The sequence below is a fragment of the Pipistrellus hanaki genome (genome assembly GCF_964339955.1).
Source record: "Pipistrellus hanaki genome assembly, chromosome: 13".
Taxonomy (NCBI): domain Eukaryota; kingdom Metazoa; phylum Chordata; class Mammalia; order Chiroptera; family Vespertilionidae; genus Pipistrellus; species Pipistrellus hanaki.
In genome coordinates this window covers 21,513,951-21,530,349 of record NC_140515.1, presented here as the reverse complement: position 1 = coordinate 21,530,349, position 16,399 = coordinate 21,513,951, and the positions used below count along the sequence as shown (strand labels likewise).

General features: G+C 46.3%; 2 protein-coding genes across 5 annotated transcripts in view; one reads left to right on the top strand and one right to left on the bottom strand.

Moving 5' to 3' along the window:
- CACNA2D3 (calcium voltage-gated channel auxiliary subunit alpha2delta 3) overlaps window positions 1–16,399 on the top strand; it is a 781,459-nt gene that overhangs the window by 636,619 nt on the left and 128,441 nt on the right. The window lies entirely within an intron of this gene.
- Window positions 191–12,205, bottom strand: LRTM1 (leucine rich repeats and transmembrane domains 1). Its single transcript, XM_084902478.1, has 3 exons — window positions 11,735–12,205; window positions 8,572–9,168; window positions 191–2,652 (listed from the first exon to the last, which is right to left on the bottom strand). Exons 1-3 carry the CDS (start codon window positions 11,832–11,834, stop codon window positions 2,219–2,221), a joined length of 1,131 nt encoding a protein of 376 aa, XP_084758604.1. The 5' UTR covers window positions 11,835–12,205; the 3' UTR covers window positions 191–2,218.

The following is a 16,399-nucleotide window of genomic DNA, read 5'->3' as shown; positions in this document are numbered from 1 at the left end:
CTCGTACTGCTTTCTCGTCCAAGGACTCACAGTCCAGGGCAAGAGAAAGGAAGATTTTTTTTTTTTCACCACATCCTTCAACCGGATGTTCAGCCTTGCCAACTGAGCCGGAAGGAAGCACCAGGACTGGGGTGGAACAGCTGGCTTTCTCTGGGGTCTCTTTTTGATCTTAAAATCCATGCTAATTTCTCAATCCAAACATATCCAGGTTTATTTTAATATTCAGGAAAATTAACATCAAAGTTTATACTTTCCCCCCAGAAAAATCATTTAGCAAAATTGCTCCTTCGAAAAGATGGTCCATCATTAGCTTGTGTGTGTGCGTGAAGCCCACACTAGCTGTGAAGCACTGTGGGCAGGGGTAGGTAGATGGCCTCTGTGATGATTAGGGGCAGGTTGGTGTGTGTCCTGCAGGGTAGGCTGTGGTAGGTTCATCATCTGCTTTCCTCAGCTCCTTATACTGCTGGGTAGAGCTCTGGCCACATCAGACAAGTCACTACGCCTGCATGTTCAGACCTCCCATTCACATTTCAGGTCAGGGAATGGACTACTGATTTAGGACTCAAACCAGTTTTTCCATGGCCTGAAGGAGTGAATGTGGAGCCAGTACCCTGAATGGCAAATGTATTTTATCCTTTGAACCAACTTCAATTGATTAGTTCTGGTTGCCTACAGTGCTGTCTTAAGAAGGCATCTGTGGTGCATAGAGGCTCAGCTGGGAAGAGTGCTGGGATTGATTAGCAATGTCTGTCAAGGTCTCTGCAGGGATAGCTTGCTCTCTAGTTGCCATTGTGTGCTTTTGATGTGTCTTTCACTCTTCGGTGTAAAGTGATTTATTTAATACTAACAGGTGACTAAGTATGAGACGGGCCATCAGGAGAGAGAGCAGGTAAATTCCACTTTAAGAAAACCTGGCATGAGAAAATGCAAATTTACAAAATGCATAAATCTGGAGCTCATTATTGTCATTACAGAAAGATTCCATGAAAGGTTCCTTTAAATAGCGAGCTCCCCTACTGCATTAAAACGATGATTCAATTTACAGAAATTCACTTTGCATGCAACTCTCCAGGACCGTGTCTGTGCAGCAAAGCAGGCCCCACCTGATTGTTTTAAACCACGGCCTACACGCTGTTCAGGGTGGCTGCTGCCACATAGCTCCAGTCTCTTGATAATTCCCACTCTCTTCAGACTTCCTTCTTCCTTCCTCTTCCAGAGTGTTGAGTAGACAATCTGGGTGGTGGTCAATAGCTGCTGGCTCCCACCCCGCCACGGCTGCGATTCATTAGTGGGTAAACTGATTGCTCCGCGAGTGTTTACGCGTGGGTGTGGCTGCCCAAGTCTGCGCACTCCTGCACTCGGGTGTGGATGCAGATACACTCAAGCCCTTCCCTCGCTCCCAGCCCACCCTAAATTCATTCCTGCTGTGAGTTACCAATGGAAGGTTCCCCTCGCCTGGTGGATATGGCCTCTCCATGGGATGTGCCCCGGATTCCAGCTCCCCGTCGTCTTTGTGTTTGTTTATATGTTATTTACCCTCACATCTAAAACCTTCCCCAGGCTCTGGGCCCGGGTCCCATTACGCAGACATGAAACCCTCTTCTTCCTCTGTGGCCTAGAGAGCCCCAAATGGTTTTCTAATTTAGAAAATTAAATATAATCTGACTCTTGTGGCAGGCTACGAAATTCTGGACCAACAGATGCTCCCATTAAATGTGTAACATACACAACATCTGAAAGTATCACCGATCTAGCATGAACTTGAATTATAGAGGCATTCGGTGCCCCTTGGGTAAGCTCCCCAGCCTCTTCCCAGGCGCTCACAATCGGGCAGCTTTCCAATGGACCGTAAAGCTCCGAGGAATGCTGACTGGCACACGTGTTTGCCTTTCCGTGCTCTGTAAAAGCAACTTCGTGCAGGGAAGAGGACCTGAAAGAGATGATAGCCCCCCTTCCTCTGTGCACGGCCTTCTCCCACACGGAATAAGTCTAAGAAACTTCTCAGGCACAGAACACAAGTATCATCTCTAGTTCATCCACAGTATTTAAAATTTAAAAATCTCAACCTAAATTTCTCCTCCAAAATATTTTTTAAAGACACATCCTTTGTGTTTTCTTTTGGAAAAAGCAAAACGGGGCCAGAACAGTGGACATATCAGCCCTCCTCAGAGACTATCTTCTGGCCTAAAGTGACTATTCCTATTCGAGACGGAAGCACTCAAGCTGGTGGGTTGTCAAGCAGCTCTTTTTCTTCCGTCTTCGCAGGCTCGATGGTTTGAGCCACAGGTGCCTCCCGATAATGAGCTGTGATGGCCGCATAGGTGCAGCCGTAGATGGTGGCCACCAGCATCATGAGACACAGGATCCCGCACAAAACCCCGGCGATGATGACCGTCACCAAGGCGCGACGCAGATTGGTGGGCCTGGGCTTGGGTTTGAGCTCACACTCGGACGGGTCTTGCTCCTCCACACTGTGGCTCTTAGGAGGCCTCAGGACAGCCTGCTGGGCAGGACTCAGCGGCTGCCCTGGCCAGGACTCCAGATCTGCAGAGGGAGAAAGGCAGGGCTGGTACAGCTCGTGCGGGATTTTAAGGAGGTCCTTTCCCTTCCAGGTGTCTGGTGACACACAGATGACACTGTCCATGACTCCCCCTTAAATAAATAAATAAATAAATAAATAAATAAATAAATAAATAAATAAATAAAAAGCAAAGGATGATAACAGAGCCTGACACAATTGATTAGTTCTGAATTCCAAAGCCTCAACCTGTGAAAATTTCGGCAGATGGAATTTATAAAGCACCTTTTCTCTCCCCCCCCTTCCACCTCCCGCCGAAGTCAAAGAACTTAACAATGACTCCTGGGTGGAAGGCTGGGATGTGAATCTGGGCTGAGGACACAGGTGCACAGGAGGCCATGGAGCTCTTGGTGGCCACAACCCCTGCCTTCCAGCCATGTCCAGGGCTCTAGTGTGGGTATTTCCGTCTCAAATAGGAATAGTCACTTTAGGCCAGAAGATAGTCTCTGAGGAGGGCTGATATGTCCACTGTTCTGGCCCCGTTTTGCTTTTTCCTACATTTTAGGATTTTAGGATTTTTAAATTGGCCAAATGCTAAAAAAGTCACACTAAATTGGCAATTATGTCTGACCAAGAATTCATTAAAAGCAAGGTCACCTTTGCCTTATAAAACGCTGAAGGCAAAGCGATGTGAAGCTGACAAGAAGGGACACTGGAGGCCAACCTGAGGGCGCTCACGCCCCTAGCGAAGCCCTTTACACAACCAAACCGATTGTACCAACTCCCACTGGACATCTTAAAAAACAAAACAAACAAAAAAACCTCCTTTGTTGTGATGTTATGTGTTAATTACAAAGACCCTATGTGTCTGGCAACACTCTTCCATGTTGCCAAATGGGAGGTCGTGGTCTTTGAGTGTTTTGCATATCTGAAGATTTGGTAGTTACATTAGTTAAATGTAATCATGGGATTAAGGGTAATTAACATGTCTCTTCCTTGCTTTGAAACATTTAGACCTGGGAGTACAGAACTTTCCAGTGGCTTTTAGACTCAGTTTCTATTCTCTGTAAGGTGACTGATTTCCTGAGATAAGTAGACCACGTGTCTAGTGACCTCAGGCGAATCAACTTCTCTGACTGCAACTTTTGCCATGAAAATATCTATTTGTATCCAACTCGATTGTTTATGAATCACTGATAGATTAGTCCTCACAACTCCGCTACAATGGTCATTCTTGTCCAAGGTCACCCAGGTCATAAGGGGACAGAACATCCAAACCCAGCTCACTCCCTGGATCCCAGATTTCCCCACTATACTCGGTGTCTGTTTCTGCTTCCTTCCTTCTCTCTATTTCCTCCTTCCTGGCGTGTCCCAAGGTCAGCGGAGTTACACAATGACCCTCAGTAAAGCCTTTCTTTGCTGGGACTGAATCCCACCCCCATAACCAGTGACTCGGTTCCCCTGGCTGCCCTGAACTCTTCTGCTCCTCCCCCAAGGATGGCTGTGAAGCCTGATACCACTCTCAGCCAAGGGAGACCACAGGTTCTTTGTGCATGCCACAGGTGAACTCTGAAATAACTCCGGAAAGTCACATGCAGGAGGCAGTCACTTCAGTAGGAGTCGAACCTTCCCTTTCATGACACTGCAGTGACTGGGGAATGCCTTCTCTCACATCATTCTATTTGAGCCTTATAAGCCGAGTCCTATGTGGCCCCGTTAGTAGACGGGGCCATTCTGCAATGCAAGAGTTATCTGGCCCAGGTCACATAGGGTTAGAGGCTTTGACAAAATTCACCCCACATCTCTTTTGCTACCGCTACTTGAAACTGAATCTGAACCTGCAAGCCTCCTGGCCGCCCCCCTGGCTTCATCAGTAACCCCCTGAGCCAAGAGCCCCAACTCTAAAGGAAACAGGTGTCAGAGGAATGTCCTCCTTTCTGAGCAGATATGCAGGTGGTAAGGAAATACACACACTAGAGCCCTGGACATGGCTGGAAGGCCACCAAGAGCTCCATGGCCTCCTGTGCACCTGTGTCCTCAGCCCAGTTTCACGTCCCAGCCTTCCACCCAGGAGTCATGTCTGCTGACAGCTTGAGGGCCCCACGCCCTCTAGACTCATGGAAGCTGGCAAGGCAAGAAGCTCCAGCTTGCCAAGCACTTGTTATTCCCCATCTGTCCACTGGTAGCTCTGAACCACTGTCTTGGAAGGAATTTGATTTAAATCTTGAGTCTGATCATCAATTAGCTGTGCAATTAATTCTAAGAAAAGTATTTGACCATTCTGTGCTCTGCTTGCTCATCTGGAAAGTGGAAGGGGAAAATAATGAAATTCACCCCGTAAGACTGCTCTGAGGACTAACATATATCAAGTTGGATAACCTATATCAAGTGTTTAGCACAATACCTAGCCCAGAATAAATGTTGAATACAGACAGCTATTAGCATAAAAGTGATTTGTTACTTATGAATGGAGAGGGAGGAATACTAATGACAAAATCTGTGCACATGTTTTTGTGGGGAAGACATTATTAACACCACAGCATGTGTTTTGGCTGGGACCCACAGGAAGATGAAGTTTCCCCACCCTCTGTGGTCAGGTGGGGCCGTGTGACTGAGTTCTGGCCACTGGAACCAGCGAATGTCACTTCTAGGCCCCCAAACCCCTGCTTAATCCTCCATGCACTTTGTTCCCATTTGGTGTTAACCTTAGCGGCCACGTGGTCAAGTTGGAAATGTCGAAAGGTGGAAGGGGCTTAAGTCCCTGAAGGACTTAAGCACCAATCCCAGCTCCTCCCCCAACTCCCTGGGACTGACACGAATGTCTTCTATTGTGTGCATCATTGAGATGGCTGTCAATCAATCAGCCTGTTCTGACTAACACTGCTAGGGTTTGTGTCTATATATGCTTCTTTTGAAAAGAAGGTCTTGACCAGTGTACCTAGCCCTTCGTATTACCTTTATTCATAAAATCAATAAGTCAGATTGTCTCCTACATTTAGCATCTATTTTGGGGGGGGGGGCAGTTTCCTAGTTATTTTGGGTCCCCCAGATCTTGTGACCCCCCAAATCCATTCCACCTTCTACAGAAGGGCTGTTGTCTGTGCCAGGCACCTCTGCCATGAGGGGGCATTGAACTGAGTCACGGAATCAGGACCAGAATAGGTCTCAGGAGCTCCTGGCTCAGCACTGTCAGTTTCCACCTGGTGACCTGAGAGCTGGTGCATAGTTGTCCAATGCTCATGAGCAAGTTTGTGACAGAGCATCCCTCCCTCCCACGTTCCTTCTAGTGTCCTGAACCTAGGAACTATCTCCTTTCTTTGTCAAGAAATCTTCTTTGATAAAAACTATCTTTTTTATGGATGTTTGGCTCATGTTTACCATTAAGTCTAAAACACAATAGCTGAAGCCACTTCACCTCTAGATGTAAGAAAGATTTTTACCACCATATGTAGTCCCTGTTGTAGGTCAACTCTAAGATTAGCTGCTTAGGGATAAGCTGTTTGCTTCTACCTTGTTGAGAGGGAGTCTCAACTCGACATTGTGTGCTTGAACTCAGGGTGAGCTCTAACCTGCTTCCTTATGTCCTCTAAGCTGCTACACCATCCAACTCAGCTAACTCCCTAATTCACGTCCGTAGCTCTGCTCTCTCCCTGTATTAGAGAGGCTCAAATGTACATCCACCAATGCAACAGCTTCCTTGGACATGAAATGTGCATCTCAAATGTGATCTTCCCCCAACTAAGGTGTTACTTATTCTCTCTCACACACACTCACCCACTTCCTCCTTCCCCATTCCCCAATCTGCCCCTTATCAGCTATTGGCATCCTATATCTGGTTATTCCTGCAGGACAAAAATTTGAATTTTCCCTGATTATTCTCCTCCATCTTCCAGTCCAACCTGTTAGCAATTTCTGTCAGTTCAGTATTTCAAATGTCTCCCAACATTGATTACTTCTCACCAGCCTGGTCTGGGCCACCTCCACCTCTTCCCTGGATGTCCAATTACCTCTCCCTCATTCCCCTGTTTCTTCTCTGGTAGCTTTCAGTCAGCTCTCCCTAGCGTCCACAGAGTGACCTTTTAAATTGTAATCAGATCACATTGTTCCTCTAAATAAGATTCAGGAGATTTTTATCTTGCCTAAAATAAAATCCAAAGGCCTCTTCAGATTCCAATGGGATAGGTTCTGAGTACTTGTGTTATCTTATCTCTGTTGTCTCTCTCACTCCCTTCCTCTGCTCCAGGCACTCTTTCATCCTTAGTCAAACCACACTCACTCCAGGTCAGGCCCTCTGCACTGCTTCCTCACCTCCATTTAGCTCACAGCTCCTGCCTCCTGAGCAGGTTCAGCTGGCCCATGTCTCCTCCTTGGAGAGGCCTTCCCTGGCCTTCCTATCTAAAGTGGAACCCCATCCCATCCCTCCCTCCCCTTCCCCTGCCTCAGTTTCCCTAGCACTAACTGCTTTCTGAACATGGATATTTGTTATCTTAGTTACCATCTGTTGCTACCACCAACTCTGCTGACTCCCTAATTCACATCCATAGCTCTGATATCTCCCTGTATCAGAGAGGCTAAAACATACATCCACCTGGCCGAAACCGGTTTGGCTCAGTGGTAGAGCGTCGGTCTGCGGACTGAAAGGTCCCAGGTTCGATTCCGGTCAGGGGCATGTACATTGGTTGCAGGTACATCCCCAGTAGGGGGTGTGCAAGAGGCAGCTGGTTGATGTTTCTCTGTGCAACAGCTTCCCTGGACATGAAATGTGCATCTCTGTGATGATAGGGATTTTCTTGTTCACTTACCTTTTCTTGGTACCTAGGAAAGTGCCAGGCATATAAGAGGCACTCACATATAGGGATGACTAAATGAACCCCCCTTCAATGTAGAGGGAGGACCTAGGGCCAAGATTCAATACCATTCACTCTATTCTCTTCCGAGCTTCCAGTCTGTCATCTTGGGCAAGTTGCTGAGCCTCTCTGAGCCTCTGTTTCCCATCGGTTACAAGCTAGTATTGACAAACTTTTTGATAAAGGGCCAGTAGCAAATATGGTAAGCTTTGCCATATATATCCTGTCAAAACTAATCAAGTTTGTCCTTAAAGTGCAAAACTGCCACAAAGAATAAATAACAAATGGACATGGGTGTGTTCTAATAAGTCTTTCTTAGCAAAACGGGGGAGGGCTGGATTTGGCCCTCGGCTGTTGCTTGCTGACACCTGGGGGATTTCCAGATCCCCTCATCTTTAATATTCTAGGGTCACTTGCTTTGATTTTGACATCTAGCTAAAGAAATAGTCACTGTAGAGAGGGGGCCCTGTTGCACCCAACTTCAGTAACTGGTACTTGCTACGCAGAGGGACTCCCTTTGGGAGGATGTGTAGCTGTTGGTGGGTGGAGGCAGACACAGGGGGATGTCCCAGGGACAGATATCTGGCCACGGGTGGATCACATTTGAAAACTGAATGTGGCCGAGACTGGTTTGGCTCAATGGATAGAGCGTCAGCTTGAGGATTGAAGGGTCCCGGGTTCGATTCCGGTCAAGGGCATGTACCTTGGTTGCAGGCATATCCCCAGTAGGGGGTGTGCAAGAGGCAGCTGATCGATGACTCTCTCTCATCGATATTTCTAACTCTCTATCTCTCTCCTCTCCCCTCTATAAAAAATCAATAAAATATATTAAAAAAAAAAAAGAAAAGAAAAGAAAGAAAACTAAATGTGATTCCAGTTTGGAGGTCAGCAGTTATTCAGATGGAGACCAAATTTCCCTCCTTTTTAAGGGCCCACAGTTTCCTGATAAATCATTTAATGCTGTTGTCACTCAAGAAGTGGAAAGCTATCTCCATGAACCGGATTTGTAAAATGACTTAAAAAACCTGAATGTAAACCTCTTTTAGTGACTCATGTCTCTGCCACACTGTTACATGTCACCAATGAGGACAAAGCTTCTACGGGGCCCTTGTGCACCCCTCAAGGTCCTCTCTAATACAGAAAACAGATGAGGTTTATCCCAGGCGAGTGACCCACAGCCGGGCTTTCCAAACAGACGTTACTCACCTTTATAGAGAAATTTCTCCAGCCAGAGTTTGAGACCCAGCAAGTGGCAATTGCATTTCCAGAGGTTGTCCTTGAGAAAGAGAAGCTTCACGTTGGACATGGACTCTAGGAGCACCCGATCCAGCTGCTGAAGCTGGTTTTGTTGGACGGCGAACAGGGTTAGGTTCTCCCAGCGCTCACCCAAGGCGGCTGGAAGGTGGCTGATGTTGTTGGATGACACATCCAGCTCCCTCAGCTGAAGGAGGGAATGGAAAAGTCCGCTTTCCAAGGAATGTAGGGAGTTCTGGGTCAAGTTTAAGACCCGCAAGTGCTGAAGTCCATGGAAAGCTCCGGGGGCCAGAATGGAAAGCGAATTGTTGCCCAAGTTCAAGGTCATGAGCTGTGGCACTGACCTGAATGCAGAAGCAGAGAGCTGGTGTATCTGGTTATCTTGTAAATGCAGCGTGAGAGTCTGAGGAGGCAGATCGGGAGGGATTTCAGCCAGACCCCGGCGGCTGCAGTCTACAGAATTCAAGGTCGGTTGACAACGGCACTTCTCAGGGCATCCGCAAGCCACCCGGAGCAGGAAAACCACACTGGAGAGCAGGAGCAGCTCACCTAGGACAAACAGAAAGGAACTGGGATGGGAACCAGCTTGTCAGTGGTCCGGCATTTCCTCCCTGTGGAACACAGGCAATGCAATTCTGAGCCAGCAAATACCCTGCACCAATTTCATAGACTTGGTGCATCCCCAGTGCCAATACCTTCTGCACCTCCTGGGTTAACGTTGTCAGAAGCCTCGGAAAAGACACTTTCTCAGCGGCTCAAAAATCAGAGTGTGGGAGACTTTAGGATGTTGAATAGAAAGGTGAAAACATCTTTCTAAGGCACATGCCCTGGTAGGGAACAGCAAAATCACCCGGGCCAGAGTGTGACAGGTGATAGGGAGGTCAGGTGGTCACATTTCTAAAAAGTGTGCCCCATCAGTGCGAGCCGTGAGGACTTTCTGTGGGGATGGAAACACCCTACATCTGCTGTCCAGTGTGGGAGCCACTGGCTGTGTGTGGCCACTGAGCTCTGAAAGGTGACAACGGTAGCCCAGGAACGGAATTCTTATTTGCATTTAATTTTAATTAATCTAAATGTGACTAGTCACATGGTGCCAATGGGTAGCACATTGGATAGGATAGGTCTAACACATTCCTACAGACTGGCTGGTGTGGCTCAGTGATTGAGCTCCGATCTAGGAACCAGGAGGTTATGATTTGATTTCCAGTAGCAGGTGTGCAGGAGACAGCTGATCTATGATTCTCTATCATTGATGTTTCTATTTCTCTCTTCCTCTCCTTTTCTCTCTGAAGAAAATAATAGCCCTAACACACACACACACACACACACACACACACACACACACACACACACACATATATATATATATATATATATATATATATATATATATATATATATATATATAAAAGACAAGTGACCATAAGGCCAGAACAACCAAAATAACAGGTTGCTTTGACTTGAACTGTGGCTCTGATCACTTCCCACACTCCAATCTCCCACAGCTCCTCCCACCAGCCAGTCAGACCCCAATTGGCCCCAATCAGGGTGGGCTGGCTGGACCCCACCCAGCCAGAATATACATACCCCTCTTAACTTTTACATCTGGTTCTACTATTATCCCAATTTTGAAGGTGAAGCACCTGAGGCAAAGACAATAGCTTCAAGAACAGCTTCGAATCGCCGCTCAAGGTCACACATACAAGTAATAGAGTCATGATTTGAACCCAAGCAGTCTGCCTTCAGAGCCTGTCAGGGTTCTTACCTGCTGTGCTTTGCTGCCTGTCAAATACTTATACACATACATACACAAACACACACACAAAAGCATATACATAAAACTGTTTTTTGTTTTAATAGTGGTTTATAATAACCTACATAAATATAATCAGCAGCATGTTTCATTCTGCAGTTTACTCTAGTCACTCAAAAGTTATCTATTCATATGGATACACAGAGTGCTAATTCATTTCTTTTAACTGCTATACAATATTCCATGGTGGGACCATGTCTTTTACCATTTCCTCCCTCACTGATGAGCATTTGAGTCATTGACTTTTTCCCTCATTAGAAATTATGCTGCAAAGAGCACTTATGCACAGAGCTCCCTGGCTGTGAGGAATGTGGCCGTGAAAAAATGTGGAAGAGGGTCTCTGGAATCAATCAGAAAGTTCAGAGGATGGAAGCTTTCTAAGTACTGCTATATTCTTCTCCAGAGTAGCTGTATCATCCCTTCTTTTCTGCTGAGATTTGAATTTCAAAATAGGGCAAATATCTGACAAGGACACTTTGTTCAATTGGTACAGGAATTCACAAGGCCACACAATAATATTGAAAACTCAAAATAATTACCTCCTCATAAAAAGTGGTCTTGAAAGAGGTTTGTTTGTTTGTTTTGGGCCTGAACTATGGAAAATAAAGCCTGGCTGTCAAATGCCCTACATCCTGTCCCTTGAATTCTCTCCGGATGTGAGCAGTGCTTTGGGGCAAAGGAAAGGTGTCTGGGGAGGTTCTGCTCAGTGTAGTTGAGCTCAGGGGATGCAGGACATCACAGCCCCTTCCCTCTTCCAAAATAGAAAAGAGCAAAGCCCTTTTTTCCTTTCTAATTCTTACAAATAACCTAAATGATTCCTTTCAAAGCCAAACATCTTTCCATCTAAGATTAGTCAACAATCTGCACTTTGGCTGTGGGTCTCAGGCATTAACTGGTTGTAGGAAACCAAATCTTCAGCAAGAGAACACATTTTCCCCAAAACCCACTGATCTATTAATGAAAGGCTTATCTTTCCAAAATTGCAGCCAGTTAGTTCATTCTTTCTTTTGTCCCACTCCACCCACCTATGGACCCCAACTTGAAGCATGGTGTTTTGTATGAAATGGCCAATGACATGGCATCTGCATGTCTGATCATGGCTGGGCACATTCATCCCCATGCCTGCCTCTGACCCAATGTGGCACACACACATTCTCCCTCAGAGACATTTGTTTGCTCTGTTTGGTCTCTAGAGACAGACAACGTGAAACTAGGTTTCCCACCGACATCTTTTGGAGGGGATCCCATGCCTCCCCAGGGGACTTCTCTGAGGGGTGAGGGGATGGGCACAGCATGGCTCACCTTTCATGACTGCAGGTGTCCGTGTTGAACCTGCAGCCCTTCTATTAATTAGCAGATCCACATGCCGAGAGCGTGGCCAACTCGCAGTCCAGCTTTTCATTCGCTTTTCCCGCTGCCTGCTTGTGCTTTCTTCAATGCAGAGACAGTTGTGGCTTTCAGGAGACCCTTATTCAAGCAGTCCTCTGCCCGTCTCCATCTGGCGGGGATTGTTTTCCATTACGGGGTCTTTTGACTGCGACCCTCTTCTTTCTGAAAGTGTCGACCTCCCCGCGATCATCCCTGCCCGTCCCATTCAGATGACAAGCCACAGAAAGAACATTTGTCAACTCGGCGAACAGCTGTAGCATTCAAACATGACCCCGATGGCTGGGGCTTTTTGATTAGTTAATCTGCTTGAAGTCCAGGCCACCAAAATAAAACCGCCTGCTTAATCCGGTCGTGGTTTCTGAATGCTGTTGACTTAGTAACTGTGCTGTGTCAACCCTTGGCGGGTTGGGGGGACGCTCACCGTGGATCCTCGAGCTGGGGGTCTGGCAACGGAGCCAGCAGAGTGTGTAATATGAGGACAAATTGGCCTGCTGGAGGCTGACACGGTTTCCACAGTGTGCTTGTTTGGTCATCGGAGGCTTATTCAGCCAACATCCGTGGGGATTAGCTGTGTTGACAGGGCCTTGATGCCCTGAAATTCATAGCCAGGGTTTCCTTTCGTGCACATCCCAGTCTATTCTCCCTGGTGCCACAAATACTTTTCAGCTGCCTCTCTGCCTGCTCTCTGCCTCCCCCTCCGACCGCCTCCACCCCCATTCAATTGACCTTTTGGTTCATGTGACTTTGGAAATACTTCTCAATCTTTCCACGTTTCCCTGACTTTTCACCTATAAAGCAATAAAACCGCCCCTGTGAGCTTCAGGGGGGTCAATGAACTGTGACTGTTGTCTAATGGAAGCTGTTGGGAACTTTCCCACAGGGGACCGGAACATTTCTTTGAATGTGCAAATCCCCTGACATTTGCCGGGGTGGAGATGGCCCAAGCTGCCCTTCAACATGCAGGAATGCTCTGTGAGGCACGGTGACTAGTTGGAATGGTAAAAACGTGCTTTTCTTGAGGTGGCATGGCCTCAGCCAGTGTCATGGGGCTGCAGAGTGTGGGCTTTGGAGTCAGATGAGTCTGGATTTGAATTTGGTTTCATCATTCATTAGCTCTATGTTTCTGGGCAAGTGACTTGTGCACCAGGAGCCCCGCAGCCTCATCTGTAACATGGGAAGGGCAGTGGTCCTCGCTTCACAAGATTGCTTTGGAGTTAAAGCAATACATGTCATGGCCCAGAGTGCCTTCATTCATGCTCACAATTACCCAAGGGGATGTCTGCCAGGACGTCATGCTGCTGCCTTTCAAAGGCTAACCTTGACTTGACAGGTAGAGGGAGGTCTTAACAACAGATCTGGAGCCCTGACCCCTCAGGCCACTCCTGAGGTACCCAGGGAAGAGGCCCCTTGTGAATGAAGTGGAAAAATTGGGCTGTGACTGTCCTTAATAGCCTCATCTTCAGCCAATCCCCTTCCCATCTCATAGAACCCAACATGCTCACTGTGACCCTGAAACACCTGCTTTACTCATCCGACACCTTTTGTCCTCCTACACCTTGGAGCATGAGAGATACAACAGTGGAAAGTCAGGTGTAGGTGACAAGAAACCATTAAAATCTTAATGTGGGATAAATGACCTCATCCTTCCTCCCTTCTTTCCCACCATCTGATCTATTTTCAGAGGCAGAGAATTTGATAATTATCATTCCTTGGTGATACATGACTATCGACGATCCATATATAGCCTTCGGTCATTAATTCATCACAACATAGCAAACACCCGTGAACCTAACACTCACTCTAAGAACTAGAAAGTTACCAATAACTCAAATCAACCTGTGTGTTGCTGTCTTTTCCAGGTGTTAGCAAACATATTTTGAAAGGGCCAAATAATAAATATTTAGACATTAGCCGGGACCGGTTTGGCTCGGTGTTGGCCTGCGGACTGAGAGGTCCCGGGTTTGATTCCGGTCAAGGGCATGTACCTTGGTTGTGGGCACATTCCCGGTGGGGGCTGTGCAGGAGGCAGCTGATGGATGACTCTCTCTCATCGATGTTTCTAACTCTCTATCCCTCTCTCTTCCTCTCTGTGAAAAATCAATAAAAATATATTTAATAAATAAATAAATAAATAAACAAATAAATATTTAGACATTAAATATTTAGAATACATTACGGTCTTTGTGGTAACTGTTCCACTTTGAAATAGGGAGAAGCCAATGATAGACAATCCATAAAAAAGGGCATGTCTGTGTTCCCATAAAACCATATTTACCAAGTCAGGTGGAGGGCCCAGTCACCCCACAGGCCATGATTTGTGAACCCTGCTCTAGTCCTTTATGTAGTCCCTGCTCCACCATCATCACCTGTCACCCACCCCATCTTCTACCACCAGCTGGATGTGTCTCCCTATCTCCTCATCTATAGAATGAGGGTCTGAGGAGGATGATCTTTAGGGTTCTGTTATGTGTAAAAGCTTTTCGTTATGGTAAGAACGCCCGAGTGGACTTGAAAGGCCCTGTATTTACAGACTTGAGGGAGTTTGAACAAACAAAGACTTTGAGTGTCTCTTTGGGTTAGAGCAGAGCTATTTAGCTTCCTTCTGCAGGGCCCCACTAGGGTCCACATCTTGAAAGATGAATACATGGACAGCAAAGCTGGTGCAGGAGGCCAGGGCACCTGCAGGGTAACTTCAGACATCTGGGGACACCTGCAGTTGATGCCAGGCTGGTGGCTAAATGAGGAAGCACACTTCCATGCTGCTTATACCCTAAAGCTGTGTAGTCTTAGACAAACCACAGAATCTCTCTGAGCCTTGGCTTCCTTATCTGTAGCATGTAAATAATATCTTCCTCAAAGGATCCAAGAAGGCCCTAGCCAGTTTTGCACAGTGGATAGAGGGTTGTACTGAAGGAGGCAGCTGATGGATGGGTCCCAGGTTCGATTCCAGTCAAGGGGTTGCCTGTATGTGGGCTGTGAGCTCAATTCCCAGTGTGGGGCGTGCAGGAGGCAGCCAATCAATGATTCTCTCTCGTCATTGATGTTTCTGTCTCTTGCTTACTTTTCCTTTCCTCTGAAATCAATAAAAATTTAATATAATAAAAATAACAATAATAAAGGATCTGTGATATATATTAAGTGCACAGCTTAGGTCATGCACTTAGGTCTGGAAGAGACCTATGCAGCAGATGATCAAAAGTGGACATTTCTAGTAGCAAATTGTATTCTTGGACCTCAAAGAATCTAGACTGGCTGCTCCCACCTAAAATGTGAAAACTCCTCTGAGAATATGCAAAGCCCCCCCCCCACAGCTACAAGTTCCTTGGAGCAGTGATGTGCTGCTCAAAGAGGTCCTTTGGTTCTCCTTTGCTCCTGCTGACTCTAACTGTTGATTTTGAAGTGGGCAGTGCACACTTGGACGGAGAAGGACTTTGCATGCAGAGGCTGAGTGATTAATTCCATCTGACCTCAGACCAGAGAACAAAGGGAGGGTTGTGATCTGCATGTTAATGCCTGCAGCATCTTCTCTCCCTCCCTCCCTCCTCTCCTTCCTCCCTTCGCCCCTCCTTCCCTCCGTCAGCCAGATTCCCAGAAGTATCAAGTCAACTCTGCATGCAAAAAAGTAGGAGAGATGCCAGATGTCAGGTCAGGTCAAGCCATACCCCAGAGGGGAGAATGCCACGGTGAAGGGTGAGGTGCTCCTGGTACCAAGACTTGGTCAAGAACCTTGTTTCCCACATAGAAACGTGCTTCAGACACACCCTCAGAGATTGTGGTTACCATGATACCCAGATTGCCACAATTTCCTAGCTTCTCTATATTTCCAATATGTGTATAATATATAGACATATATTTCCTATACACTTTCGCCCATGTTAAGTCAGAATGTTGTCCACTGTAAATCGGTCTATTTAACATTTCACTTCCCTAAAAAAAAAAAAAAAAAAAAAAAAGGATCAACAATTATTAACTCTTAAAATTGTTGATGTCTTGAAATTCAACAAATAGTATTTCCTTCTAGGTAATGTTATTCAGTTATTTTCAAAGAATATATTGGAGTTAAGTATACTCACCTGGGAGGATAATCATAATAAATTGTTCTGTTAAATAAAGCAATTTGAATGGAAATGCATATTGTATAATCCCATTTATGTTGGGGGGGGGGGGGGAAGTGTGCATTGGTTTGTCTGAAGATGAAATACCCTGATTATCCAGTGGGCAGGGATAATTTAGAAGAAGAAAGGAAAAATAAAATATTCTCTTTCTACCTCTGCATATTCAACTTGCTACTGCAAACATGCATTACATCTATAATCTTAAAAACATAAAGAAGAAAAGCTGACTTCTGTTAAGTAGCAAGTAAAGGTGCATTTTGTTTACTAGAATATTTGAGATCACTTATTTTCCAGGTATTGGCTGAGTTATAGGTGTAAACAGAGCATACCCAGAGCTTGATGGTGTGTCTTTCTCTGCCCAGTGATCTGGGCCTGCAAGCAGACCATATAGTGCACACAAGCATGTCATCCAGTGCTGTCATCTGCTTTGGTGAAGTCATGGCAAAGGGCTTTCCCATCCCTC